Source organism: Chiloscyllium punctatum, chromosome 14 (assembly GCF_047496795.1).
Source record: "Chiloscyllium punctatum isolate Juve2018m chromosome 14, sChiPun1.3, whole genome shotgun sequence".
Lineage (NCBI taxonomy): Eukaryota > Metazoa > Chordata > Chondrichthyes > Orectolobiformes > Hemiscylliidae > Chiloscyllium > Chiloscyllium punctatum.
This window is the reverse complement of record NC_092752.1, coordinates 31079229-31094421: the sequence shown is the minus strand read 5'-3', so window position 1 is coordinate 31094421 and position 15193 is coordinate 31079229. Positions and strand designations below refer to the sequence as shown.

General features: G+C 38.6%; 1 protein-coding gene across 5 annotated transcripts in view; it reads left to right on the top strand.

Annotated features, from left to right (window-relative positions):
• Positions 1 to 15193, top strand: part of inpp4b (inositol polyphosphate-4-phosphatase type II B) — a 940291-nt gene that overhangs the window by 543245 nt on the left and 381853 nt on the right. For 4 of the 5 annotated variants that reach the window (XM_072584130.1, XM_072584129.1, XM_072584133.1 and 1 more), the window contains one exon: positions 13179 to 13295. In XM_072584130.1, coding sequence (XP_072440231.1) covers positions 13179 to 13295 — 117 coding nt within the window. Of the gene's footprint in view, positions 1 to 9847; positions 9899 to 13178; positions 13296 to 15193 lie in introns of those variants that run through there. The other variant, XM_072584134.1, reaches the window with a different exon arrangement.

Here is a 15193-nt window from a genome sequence, read left to right as displayed (position 1 = left end):
CCACATAAGTGGCAAACCACAAGTGTGCTATTCAACAGTGGAAATTAGTGTGAGAAAATTTAACTCCTTAACCATGTACCAAACTTCTATGGTGCCCCACTGGTCACATTTTCCCCACTCTCTGTGGTGCAAGTATTAGCCACTGTCAAAATCTTCCAGGATTCCTGATGTTGTACCTCCTTTAAAGTGCAGACATGTACTCAGTTGAGTCATGGCAGATCACTGCTACCCTGTACAGTTTGTTTTATTTTCCCTAGACATATTGGAAAGATGGTCATTGGCAACCAACCTTGCTAACAAGAACTTGGAGGTCCTACTAGATGTGGATGTAAATATTTGTGCCCATGGAGTGTGTCCAGAGATGTTGGTGTCTTGTGAGGGTAGGGGTGCTTGCAAGTGCAAGCGTTCAGTTGGAATCACTAGTTAACTACTCTGACTTTCAATTATAAGGTATACTGACCTGCTTACACCAACTTTGTACCCCTAAATTAAAGGTATAACTCAGAATGCCAGAAAAAAGTTTATTTTTTGCCTACCTTTGTTTTCTTTTATTGACAATTCTTAACGTCTTTTTTCCTTTATTCCATTCTTACTAAACCGTTCATTTGGCTGTGTTATAACACTCTCTCCATTCAAGCGGATTGTCAGTAGATTCAAATTCTCTTCAGGTTTTAAGCAGATTATCTGTGCTTAAATTTGTCTATGTTGCATTGCTGGTTGCTCCCTTTTGCAGATGAGAAGTTAAACTCAGAACTCAGTTAAAGCCACAAGGAGACCAGCTACTCATTTATTCCTTTATGGATATCTTGGGTTCAGCTTAGTGTGAACAGATTGGATGTTGTGTTTATTGACATAACAACTATGCTTACAAAAGTATTTGCTAGCTATGAAGCACTTTGGAATGCCCTCAGAACATAACTTAGAGTTTAACTTAATTTTCTTCTGTACATCTTCATTGCTTCTGTGTTCTGTATTTCTGTTCGTTCTTTCTTTTGAGTGAGTGACATATGTGGTGTACAAGGAAATAGACCACCAAGAAGCTAAGAACAATATTTGCAGTTAAGATTGCATTTCTTTTCCCATCCTCTTTAATAGTCACTCAAGCTTCACTTCCTTCATCCTTGATTTGCATTAACCTCTCCCACTTCCCCACATGACTCCTTCTTACCCAATCACTTTATTAGAATTCATTAACCACCTTATTATTCACTCACTTCAATCAGGTTTGATACCTCTTCGTGTTTTAACCATCTGCTTAGATCCTATCTTTCCATTTTTTTCAACCCTCCAGCGCCTGGCACCAATTCCAATCCAAGCTTCTGAATGTGGTGAGAGGCCACAATATTTTTAAGAGCACAAAACACTGACCTAAAATATCTGAGCAATACCCTGACTATAGATTTAGGCGAATTCAGGAAACCAATGAGAAAAAAAAAATCTGAACTGAAATTATTATTATATCTAAAGGCACTGAAACCAATCAACTGAGTTAGGCATCAAAAAATTGGTACCTCTTGTTTCAGTTTGCATGTGGTCTGAGAAATGACATCTATTGATCATAGGTTGCTTATGAGTATCCAATTCTAATATGATAATTACTTTTGAGCAGAAGAGGAGAAAAAAATGTAGGTTTATAGCAGCAAGCAATGGAAGTCTATCTATTCTTCCATCTCCCCCTTCCTGTCATCTTCTCTTTCGCTCAAAAATAGCACCCTGTAAGGAAAAAAAGCAAAGAACTCAAGATATCTGCAGATTCACTGCTGATGATGATACCAATTACCAGTTAAACGTCTATAATCTCAGTTCAAAATCTATACCTACAAGTCTGTATAAATTTTTAAACAGTATAATCTTTAATCATCCTGTCTGAATCAGATATTCTTTCTATTTTCAAATCTCACACTTATATTTGTGTATGTTTGAAGTCACATTATAGTGTTGTTCTTGGGATTAGAAAGTAATAACATTTTTATTCACATCACTCTAGAAAATATTGCAAATGGTTCCTTATCTTGACCACAACCATGGTTTAATTGAAATGTGATGTCTGTATGCAAAAATCGGAATAAAGCTATTTGTCATTACCAAAAGGGAATTAATAAAGACGTGAGCTGAATTACCTTCTTCACTTTGTTGTAATGACCATCAGCTGTACTCCAAGTTGTGCATTGAGGTGACTTGTTTATTTTCTGATTAGTATATAATTTGAGAACTTTTCTGTACCTCAGAAATTGTTTTCTCCAAGATGCTGTTATGACCCAGTGAGGTAGTTGTAAACCAAGCCCAACTATTTCTTAAGTCAAGCCAGATTTTAACATTTGGTTAAGAGTGCCCCAATTTCCTGATTTCCAGACCAAAGTTGTTAGACAGTGCCATCCAGGTTCCCATTACTAAACTAAAATTATTATTTATTTTGAGTAATTATGCTGGGACTGAATGTTGCGTGCAGTTCTGATCTCCTTCCTATTGGAAAGATGTTGTGAAACTTGAAAGGGTTCAGAAAAGATTTACAAGGATATTGCCAAGGTTGGAGGATTTTAGCTACAGGGAGAGGTTGAATAGGCTAGGGCTGTTTTCCTCGGAGCGTCGGAGGCTGAGGGGTGACCTTATAGAGGTTTATAAAATCATGAGGGGCATGGATAGGATAAACAGGTAAAGTCTTTTCCCTGGAGTGGGCAGTCCAGAACTAGAGGGCATAGGTTTAGGGTGAGAGGGGAAAGTCATAAAAGAGACCTAAGGGGCAACTTTTTGACTCCGAGGGTGGTACGTGTATGGAATGAGCTGCCAGAGGAAGTGGTGGAGGCTGGTACAATTACAATATTTAAAAGACATCTGGATGGGTATATGAAAGGAAGGGTTTGGAGGGATATGGGCCAGGTGCTGGCAGGTGGGACTATATTGGGTTGGGATATCTGGTCGGCATGGACGAGTGGACCGAAGGGTCTGTTTCCATGCTGTACATCTCTATGACTCGATAAACAGAAACCATTGGCATATAGTACCACAAACTAAAACTAGAACTAAGTAAAATAGATTATTGGCAAAGATAGTAAAAATATTAGAAAGTTAGTTCAGTGGTCTTTACTTCCCAGTTCTGATGTTGAGATGGCCAGTCAGGCCCTTCGTGTTCAGTTGTCTTTGTCTGGAAGCTTCCTCTAGGTTTCATTACAATAGTGACTGATTAACTTGAAAAATGTCTCTGATTTATCAATTCAAAAGTCATAGCTCAAGCAACTGCTGCAGGAAAGCTAACTGGTATTCTTCAAATTTCAACTAAATTTTGTATTGTAGACAACAGGCAGCTCTGTTGGGAAGAATAACAACACACCCTTCTGTGTCTTTCTTCCACTGTACCCCTGTAACTTGTTTCCAGTTACAACCTGCTCAGTTAGCTGAGAGCCAATTAGCTTTACTTGCAAACAACTGCTCAGCTCCTGATCGTTTTCACATTGCAGGAAACCCTAACCTACGAAGTATCTTCTGCTTTCTTAAGTCTCCCAAACCTTTTTCCGTTTTCACCATGCCTCCTTATACTTCAAATTTGCCCGACTTTATTGATTTAATTACTGATTCCAACATACCAGATCTGTGACTTTGGATTAATCCTTCTTTTGCCACCTTTTCCTTGCTATCAGACTTGCTCAATGGCAGTGACGGTCAAACTTAGCTGTAAACCAGTTCTTAACTTCTCGCTTATCCAGCCTGGAGAACAGTGCCATTTTACAGTTTCTTTTCCTGCCAGGAATTTTAAGCTTTAATGTTGGAGCCTCCAAAGTATATTTACACAGTGCTAAACTGCAGTTCAGGAGACCTCGCCTGCATAGCATTGTCTGTATCTGCTTTGGAGTTACTACTTCTCATTTGGCAGGGAAACACATCTCCCCTGCAGCAGTAGTCCATTACCAGGTCTGAAATGCTTTTACCATTTTATGAAGTATTCTTCGCTGTTGAGGATTGCCAGGTAGGATTATTCTGTTAGATTCTTAAAACCTTCCCTGCTGCAGATTCTGCTGCATGCACAGGCAATTCAAAGCTGAATCTGAAAATCTCTCAGTGCTGCTCACCATGAGTTGTAATAGCAGTCAAATCAACTCTCTGCTGCTGCCTACCATTCTGAATAGGAGGTGCTGGAGGTCAGAGTTGATAGTGTGGTGCTGGAAAAGCACAGCAGATCAGGCAAAATCCAAGGAGCAGGATAGGCATGCCAGCTCATAATGTTGTCTGAGCTGCTGTACACAATGCAAGATCCTGCCACTATGTTCTTTAAGTGTGGGAAACTGCAGGGCCTGCTTGTTTAGTATAGGGGAGGTAGGGGAAAACTGGTTGAATTAGAAGAGCCATTTGTAGTTAATAATACGTATTTTATTGCATATTAGTAACTAGTCATAGATTATACTGATATGATAAACAATATTATGGAGACTTTGAGGAAAGGCAGATGTTTGATCCTACTGATCCGGGATTTTAAGATGATTCACCTGCATGTCCATGTGATATCCATGCAGGTGCTGCTTGTGGCACTGCTTAGTATTTAACCCTCTAAAGTCCTTTCAGTCCGATGTGCAACAGCTGTACGACTGGGAAACACCTCTTTGAGAGCACAGCTCAATCTATATCTTAATGTTGACAATTCTTTGGCAGGCACCAAAATAAGACCATAAGAAATAGTAGTACAGAGATGCAGTCCATCCCCCAGCCTTTTCCAGCTTTCAGGATGATAATTGTTGATCTGATCTTGACCTCAATTCCATTGTCCTGCCTGTTATCCATGAATTTTGGCCTCCAACAGTTCAGGAATCTCCCTGAATCAGTTCAAGGCTGAGACAATCAACTTATCTCCATAGTTTTGGTGTACAGAAGTCCAAAGCTTCAGAACCCCTGAGGGAAGAATTTCCTTATCTCTATCTTAAATGGCTGATCCCTCATAATGATTCCATGCTCCCCAATACTAGATTCTCATCTCCATCTTAAATGGGTGACCTCCCTAGTGATTCTGTGCTCCCTAGAGTCCACCATGATGGGAAACGTTTTCCAAGCATCTACTCTGTTAATTCCCCTTCAGATCCTTATATGTTTTGATTATATCACCTCTCGTTCTTCTGAGCCCCAATGAGTAAAGGCACAACCTGCTCAATCTAACATTGTATGGTATCCTTGTCATCCCAGGAATGAACCTAGTAAACTCTTTCTGAACTGCTTCCAGTGCAAATTTGGTTTAGATTTTAATTTCCGCATACAAGGAGAAAAATGCCAATTTTTTTTGTACACATCTGGGAAACTCCTTTTCCTCACATGACCATGTCTGTACCCCCAGTGCTGATTGGGCATAAGATGTTATACCACAGAATTGATCCATGTATTATTGATCCTTTGCACTAAGAAAATAAGCAGATTGCAGACTATTTCCCCTCCCCACCTCCCCACCGCCCCCAAACCAGCCCCACACCTCGCTCTTCAATTTCTCCTGCACTATTGATAGGATAATGTTAGATCAAATATGAACTGCCATCATCTGACTGTTATTCCTGAGGTCATTGATAGGCTAAAATCTTTTTTTTAAAAGAAGAACCTGGACCTAAAATGGCTTCAGTAGGATATGGGCCAAATGTTGGAAAATGGCACCAGATTAATTTAGGATACCTTGTCAACATGGACAAGTTGGATCTGTTTCTATGCTGTACAACTCTATGACTCTAGTCACCTGGGGAGGGAGGCAGTGGTCTAGTGGCATTATCGCTGGACTGTTATTCCAGTGACCCTGGTAATGTTTTGGGGTCCCAGGCTCAAATCCCACCATGACAGAAGGTGGAATTTGAATTCAATAAAAATCTGGAATTAATAGTCTAATGATGACCATGAATCCATTGTTGATTGTTGGAAAAACCCATCTGGTTCACTAATGCTCTTTATGGAAGGAAACTGTTGTCATTACTTGGTCTGGGCCACATATGGTTGACTCTTAACTGCTCTATGGTATGAGTAATAAATGCTGGCCTGGCAGTGATGCCCTCATCCCACAAATAAAAAAACAGCCCCTAGAGTGAAGTAGTTTCATGAGATCCATGTGGAATAAATTGAACCATGTACATTGAGATTATCATGTTATATAAAGACATTAAGAATCAATTGAAAAACAAATGAAGAAATTCACATCTCCTGTTTAATTTACACATGTATAATAATTACAGACATTGTGAAGTGAAAGGATTGTCTGTTAATTAGGCATGTTGAAAAGATAATGAACCTGTACTGTAGAGTGCACATGATTTGGAGATGCTGGTGTTGGACTGGGATGTACAAAGTTAAAAATCACACACACCAGGTGTTGTGTGATTTTTAACTATATTTAAACAGTTGCTTGTGAGCACCATAGCAGAGAGAAGGAAATTTTGAATTTGTGACAGTAAAAGCTACGACATGCTTTCTCCATGCCAGTTTCTCTCCTCATCTTGGATAGGAGCACCAGATGAAAACACAACTTGGGTAAAGATCTATAGATTCTGCTCTTGCTGAGAATATAAGCTAACCATTAAACTATAGTTTCAGTTTAAGATTCTAATACCTCAAAGACCTTAAGGCCTCTATAACTATGTAATCTGTATTCTGTTTCTCTATATCAGACAATCACCCTTTTAAACTTATTACCTCTTTTTGTGTGTTTTGTGTTGTATTTTTACTATTTTTCTTGGGGTTAGTAAGTAGCAAAATTCCTTCTTCTTTGACACTTTGGCAATTGATTCCTTCATTTTCTAAAAAACTGTGTTTGAAATGATCACTGCATACTTAAAAGGAAATCAAAATATTTGTAGTGACCAACCAAGAGGAGTTTCAGGAGAAGGTTACTGATTTTTTTTACCTCTTCATCTAATCAAACACTATGCACACAGGATAGCATTTCCCTTCATTTCCATCTTTCGTAACTGAAATAACGGTTTGCTGTCACTGTCCTCCTGCTGATATGTTTAAAAAGCTCTCTACCACAAACGTGGAAGTCATAAATGTCAGCCTTCATGAGAATGCTATACATCTTCTTGAATGACCAAATGTTTCCAGCCACTTGCCAAACCACTTCCCATTGCATATGTTAATTGCATTTTGTCTGCTTACAGGATGGTAACACAGCATTAGGTCATCCCACACCGCTGAGATTGGTTAAATAACTTCTTAAGATACTTTTTAAAATAATTTGTATCCAAGTCTTTACTTTGGGGAAATGACCAAAGGATTCTGAGTAGTGACACCTTTTATTTTGGATATTAGAAATTTCAGTTGAAGAGAAAAGAATAAGATATCTAGAATGCTTAGGTGATGTTTTGTATAGTTTGTGAAGGAATCTGCATGCCACATATCATACTGAGCATTGACACAGAGGCAAGTTTACAGAATCAAGCCTAATTGTAAATGTACAGTAGATGTATAAATAGAATTTATAATGATAGAATGTTGACAGAGAATATGACAACAGGAAGTGAGACCTTTTAGACTGGAGGTGCACAAATGTAAGATTTTCAGTAACATATAGTTATTTGAAGATAAGTGCAAATAATGTTTTATCAGAGTAACTTACTTTGCATCATTGTACTGACCACTGTAGAATGTATTGGGAATATATAGCTGCTAATTCACAAAATTTGTAGTTCCAGAATAAAGCTAAGATTTAGCATGGGCAACATAGTGGTTAGCACTGCTGCCTCGCAGCGCCAGGGACCCAGGTTCGATTCCAGCCTCAGGCAACTGTCTGTATGGATCTTGCACATTCTCCCCAAGTCTGCGTGGGTTTCCTCTGGGTGCTCCAGTTTCCTCCCACAGTCCAAAGATGTGCAGGTCAGGTGAATTGGTCATGCTAGATTGCACATTGTGATAGGTGCATTAGTAGAGGAATGGGTCTGGGTGGGTTACTCTTCAGAGGGTCGGTGTGGACTTGTTGGGCCGAAAGGGCCTGTTTCCACACTGCAGGGAATCTAATCTTTAAAAAAAATTAATTTTGATGTGTGCCATCTTGTTTCATTTATTCCAAGTTTTTCTATGTAATATTGACCTTACCCCATAATTTCCTGCTTTTATCCTATCCTGTTAATTCTGTGCACTGTGAAATCATAGCCAGTGGTGCAAGTGTGAAATCAAGTGAATATACATTTTCATCAACAGGATTTTCTTTTTCTTTAATTGCCTGGCTAGGTTTAACATCTTAGTTATCAGAAAGAAGAAGGGCATATGAGTAAAGCTTTGAATATGTGGAAAAGGGGGGGAAAGATAGAAAATTCATACTTATGGTGATTGCAACTTGTAAAGAGTGAGCGGTAGGAAGTGAGAAGGAGGATCAGCTATGATGATTTGATGGTTTTGCACTGTAGTGGTCACAGCCCCAGAAATGGACATCTCAATCAATTTCTTTACAGTGACACAGAAGCCTGAAAACGATCCAGTATACCTCTCACAAATCCATCATTTTAAGTTACTGTGTATGCACTGTTGTACATAGTAATTACATGAACCCATCCACTTGAATGATTTCAAAAAAATTTAAAACTACATTGCTCTGAATAAAGGCCAGCAGCATCTCCTCCATTGTGGTCAGGATATGTAGGCTTGCACCAGTGTTTAGTTTGCAAGTGCCAAGTGTGAACTCTATGTCAGGTAAAAATGCTGATAGAGTTTATTAATCGATGAATTGTGAGGGTGTGGTGGATTAAGTAATGCCTGAAGCTAGTGGCATAGTTTGTAGGAAATATATTTGGAAGATGCATTCAATGACCTTGACTCTTTGTGTGAGATCACTGAAATTATTTGTAACAGTATATCCATATCCTTGGACTTTAGCCGTGGAGTCAATGGTATGAGTTGTCTGCTCTCACTGCCTCTTGAGCATTGATCTACAGGGCATCTTGACTTCTTCCAAATATAGGATATCTCCCTTCCCTTTCACTTCCTGCATCAAAACCTTCAGCATAGTAATTCAGAAATCTTGAAGCATGCTATCTCCCAAGTTGGGCTACTATTTTGTCTTTCCCAGATCTCAAGATACCTCGCCTTTCAGAGGCACAGGCTAGCTTTAAATGATGCAGATCACCTTCAAGTGGTGTCCGCCTCTCATGATATTGCCACCTGCTTAGGAGGATTGTCAAGCAACAGATTATTTAGTGCTGGCTGGTTGCTAAAGTCATTTAAAGCTGCAACTTGTACAAATTCAATATGTTGCCTGCATTGAAGTCAGTGGGTAAAGGTTAATGCCGAATTCTGATTTCTGTGTCAGGTTTGAGCTATTGAAGTCAGCCTCCATAAATGTCTTGAAATTCCATCCAATTCAGGAAAAAGCAATGAGAGAGGAGCCTCTTTATGATCAACAACTATGGCAAAATTATAACTTGCTGATGTTAAACAATTTTTTATCGAGGTATAATTGCTAGTAGACAAAATTCTGTATGTTGCCATTTAGAGTTTGAATCCAACTCCAAATGCAGTCTCCATTTGTTAGTGTAAATGCTGTATTTGTACATGTCAGATATGTCAGATTTAAACTGATCAAATTAAGATAGAATTCGTCTTGCGACTAATTTGGATGTGAACCAATAAAAACTGTAAACTGTCAACCCATAACAGCTGCTACATCTGTTAAATAATACCAGCCATCTATTCAGGCTATTGTCTAATAAATCAGAACTGCTGTCCCTACAACATTATAAAAAAATCAGAATTTATGTTCATACAAAGGCAGCTTTTGTGTGCATAAATAAGTGAATATTAAAATTAAGTTATAGTAATGGAGCTGTTGCACAGCCTTTGCACTTGATCTACCCACATGACTTATGGTGTGTTGGGTTTTAGTATTAATGTGGTGTTAAGCAGACCAACAGAGCTCAGTGGGAGAGAAATCGAAAGCAAGAGTCGTCTTGTGCAGGTCTGTAAAAGTTTTTTTTTAAATAAATGCATTAGCTCCTAATGATGGGAGAAGCTGTCGTGGGAGATCTGTTAGAAATTGACAGATTTCTAGGGCTACACTTGGATTGAAAATTACATGTTTTACAGTATCTTGATCTCTTTATGTAAAGCTGTCCAGGGCCCTTGTAAGCTTTCCAAATCTCTCACTGGCAGTAAGGCCCACTTTCTTTTTTGCAGCAAGGCTACACTGTGGCAGATGAAAATATTCATAGCCTTCTGTTCGTGCATCAACAAATGTTGCTCGGTGTTGCTTTTGGTGGAATTATTATTCTGTTAGAATGACTGACAGCTTGGAGTGAAACATACTGCTGCTGCTAAAATATGAAAAACAGTATTTTCTGTAGTGTATTGTGTGAGCTGCAAGGTGGCTATCATTTGTAGATTATGCAAAAATAAATATTTTTATTAAGAAATAGACAATCTCGGATACAGAATCTGGATCACTTAATGCGAGATCAAGAATTGTGTGCATGTTTGTCAAAATACAGCATTGAATTCACATCCTTTCCCCCCAAATCTTTTAGATTGCATTTGAAAACAAGATGGGCCATTACTTTTATTGAACCCATTGAATTGTCTTCATACTGACTAAAAATATAGATGTTGGCGTGGCATTGTGCTCTCACAGATTAGAAATGACCCAAATAACTAATGGTCTCTGTTGGAAACAAGATGTGTGTAAAAGCATCAACTGTGCACAGGATCAGGTTTGACTGTGATTCCTGCTGTAGCCTGCCAATTCTGATTATATAAGCATGTAAAGAGTAACCACATGGGCAAGATACCAATGGGCCAGTGGTCCAAGGAAGAGCCAGCAATGTTTCGAGAAGGACAAGAGGAGAATGTTCAAAAGTGGAGTGAAGTAACTAGTTCTGCTTGTATTAATACATAGTTATTTTAATATTAATGGATGAAATAGTGGTTGCAGACTAAATTCCAGTTAACAATTAGCTGTTGGTTTTCCCGGATAGTTCAGCTTTTTAAGGTAGCGAATAACTAGATTTGTCTGTAGTTTATGCTGAGTTAGGTGCTCTCCCAATTACACATTTAGATGGCTGCAGTGCCTTTGGCTTAGGGAAAGGAATTTGTCAACATTCGCAGACACAAACCACAAATTTAAAAACATTGAAGTGACTCCAACTAGAATCTGAACTTCTATAGTTACATTAAAATACATGGTTGGTTGGGATTTTGTGTAGCTAATGTGCAGAACATTTGATAGCTTGCAAATTGGGAGGTAGTGGTGTAGTGTTAATGTCACTGGACTCGTAATCCAGAACACCAAGTTAATGTTCCAGGAAGATGGCAGATTGTGCAATTTGAATTCAGTAAAAATCTGGAATAAATGGCAATCATATAATCATTGTTTTAAAAGTCCACATAGTCCACTAATGTCATTGAGATCTACAGCACAGAAAAAAGGCCTTTGATCCATTGTGGCCGTGCTGTTTAAATAAAACCACCTATGTATTCTAAACCCATTTTCCAGCAGTTGTCCACAGTCTTGTATGTCTCGGCACCCCAAATGCATATCCCAATACTTCTAAAATGTTACGAAGGTTTCTCCCTCAACCACCCCGACAGGCAATGAGTTCTAGACACTCACCACCCTCTTGGTGAAAACATTTTTCCTTCATATCTCCCCTAAACTTTCTGCCCTTTCCTTAAATCTACTCCCTCGGTCATTTATCCCTCCATCAAAGAAAAAGTTTCTTCCTATGTATCTGTGCTCCTCATAGTTCTTTATATCTCAATCATGTTCCCTCTTAATCCCATCTGTTCTAAATAAAATAACCTCAATCCATCCAAACTCTCTCTTGATTAATGAAACTGTCCAGTCTACGCAACATCATGATAAATCTTCTCTGTGCACTCTCCACTGCTACCATGTCCCTCCTAAAGGAAGAAGACCTGTAGTCCTTTGTTGGAGTGATCTATGTGTGACTTCAGAGCCACAGCAATGTGATTGATTCTTAACTGCCCTAAGAAATGCCCCGAGCAAGTCATTTAGATTAAAGGGCAATTACAGATGGGCAATACGTGCTGGCCCTGCCAGTGACTCCCATATGCCATGCATAAACAAAAATAAAAATTGTGAATGCCAACACAGTAGACTAATATTCCCAGCTCATTGGAGGTGTGTTAGGAGACAGGAGGACTGGAATTTTTTTTGAGAAAGATGTTGGGTAAGGAATGCAGCCTCTTCCTTCTGCTATGGAATATCCGCAGTGTGAGAACATAAGCTGTGTGGCCAGACATCAAGTGATCAGGTGGGTCACTGAATGCCCCATGAAAGGGTCACCTCTGTCTCTCATGGTGTTTTTCCCATGTCGGGGAAGAGCCTGCCAGTGCATTGGAGCAACCATGTAGGTAGGTGGACTCCCAGCACTTCCTGAGTGGATGTATCATGGGTCCAAGAAGGGGGCCCTTGTCAGCAACCTAGTGCTGGGACTTGTATATCAGCAATAAAATATCAGCCCATTGGTACAATTGTGCAAATTGTATCTGACCCAACTTAATAGCTTAAATTCACCTGTTATTCCTAAAGAGTTTCAATGTAAAGATGAACAGTCACTAAATCATTTATTTTATAATATTGGATAGGATGAAGCTGAAGCTCAAAATATTTATTAAAATATTCTCCTGACAGTCGCATGTCTTTTAAATTTTTCCTATAAATTTCCATATTCCATTTTCTATTCTTTTAAGAAAAACTCTTTTAGAATAGAGATAGAGTTAGATCTTTTTCCAAGAGGCCTTAAAATTAGAATGACAATTGCATCAATAACCGACAAGGGGGCACAGTGGGTGAAATTAAAATCTAAAATTTTTCCACATGAGTATAATGGGGTTTTAATAATGCTGCTGCATCCCATCTGAGTGCTGGTATTGATTCCAAAGTGACTAAAACACAATTACAATCGAGAAGGAAGTGCAATCCTTCCATACATAGTATTAGCATAAAGTGCATTAAATGAACATTAACAAAAAATGACAATTATGGACAAAGTCATTTAGGGGGACTGCTAGACACATGATAAAATAATAGTGATTCTTTAATGGATAAAGGTAATACTGTTAATACTCAGGGTTTCACTGATTTAGCTGCTTTTTACTGAGTTACTGATTTTAAAGCTTTTGTTTTTATTTTCGGTACAATCATCTGTCATTTCTTTTTATGCTGCCTGGTGCACAGCTGTTAGCTTACTGAGACAGGCCTGTTTGCTTGTGGCATGCAGGGAACAAGAGATCCAGTGTTTTTGACTGGTGCTACTTTCCCACCGGGCTATCCCATTTATGAGGAAACACGGGTGAAGTTAACAGTCTACGATGTCAAGGAGAAATCCCAAGAAACCGTGAGTATTTAATTCCTTCAATGAATCACATTTTCTCGATACACAAAAAATATAAAACCAGAGAATTTCACCTTTTTCTAAGGTGTGCAAGCAGACTAATTAATATACATTTACTTAGTTGACAGTTTGTCTCACTACTTTGAGTTAAACAGAATATAAAATGTCTGGCACGGCACGTCACATGAGAAACAGTTCTGTCGCTTTGTATTTAATGTTGTGCAGCTGCCTTGTCGAGCAGTAGTAATTAAATCTCTTAAACATATGGAAAGCACTGACGTACTCCAAACGACATTGCGTCAGTCTGAAAATTACCAAATTTCACTGCTGATTTGTCTGTACTTCCTTCTTCATCTTAAATCGGAGTTACTTAATTTCACTTTAAAAAGACTGCATCATTTTCTATCCAGCCTTTGACATTGTTGCTTGTGCTGTCATTTTACTAATTTCTTGGTGGAAAATCTTGTAATGTATTTGTGACATCTCAATTCCATGAATGCTGGAAAAAAAAATTTCCTCTGATTTTCATTATATTGAAGGGAAAAATTTAGTTTGTAAATTTATGGGTATAACTTTATTTAAGAAAAGTGAAATCAGAGAATTATAGACTTGTTAGTCTAGCATCTGTTCTGAGCACGTTATTGCAATTTATAATTAGGAACAGACCAACTCAGCATTTGGAGAAATTTGAGCTAATTAAAAAGAGAACCAACATGGATTTGCAAAGGGTAGGTCATGTCGAACAAACCTCAGTGCTTTTTTGGAGAACTAATTAAGGTAGTTGACGGGGGAATACATTTGAAAATGGTTTATATGGACATTTAGAAGCTCCATTGGAGTCGATTAGCTAAACCTAAATCTCATGGAAAATGACGACAAAATATTGTCCTGGTGAGTCAGGAAAGCAAATGAATAGGAATGACTGGTATGCATTCCAATTGGACAGAAGTGATAAGTGACATATCAGTGGAATCTGTGCTGGACATTCAACCATTCATTATATTTGATAATGACTTAGATAACAAAGGTGGCATGGTGGCTCAGTGGTTAGCACTGCTGCCTCACAGCGCCAGGGACCCAGTTTCCATTCCAGCCTCAGGTGACTGGGGAGTTTGCATATTCTCCCCAGGTCTGTGTGGATTTCCTCTGGGTGCTCTGGTTTTCTCCCACAAGACAAAGATCTGCAGCTTAGGTGAATTAGCTATGCTAAATTGCCTATAGTGTAGATTTTAAGTCAGGGGTAAATATAAAGTAGGGGAATGGCTCTGAGTGGGTTACTCTTCGGAGGATCAGCATGGACTTGTTGGGCCAAAGGGCCTGTTTCCACACTGTAGGGATTCAAATTCTAATTTTAATTCTAATTCTAATAACACAATGGAGAGTTGAATATTGAGGTTTGCAATCACACACAGATTGGTGCCATGGTAAGTAATGAGCTCATCACATTGAACTCAGAAAGATAGATCCAATTATGTTTCAAATGGTGAAAAGTTAGGATGTCAATATGCACATCACTAAAATAATCCTGCACCAAGGAAATCAAAAAGCTTAATGAAAAATGAACCTTTTTGATCTAGCCTGCTAGTTATAAAAAGGGTAATGTTTGCTGCAGCTACAGAAAATCTTAGTTAGATGATATCTGGAGTACTGCTTACAGATCTCGATGCCACAATTTAGAAAGAATAAACGAGGGTGCAAAACATGGACCGCAAATTCATAAGTTTCACAAGTATTCCAAGATTCAATTATGAAGAGAAGTTTCAAAAATTTAACACAGCAGCAGGTGGAATTGAAATTCAATTAATTCAGTCATGGTGCCATGAAACGATCATCAATTGTTATAAAAACCTTTCCAGTTCACTAAGTCTTCTAAGTCCATTCTTACTTGGTCTGATCTACAT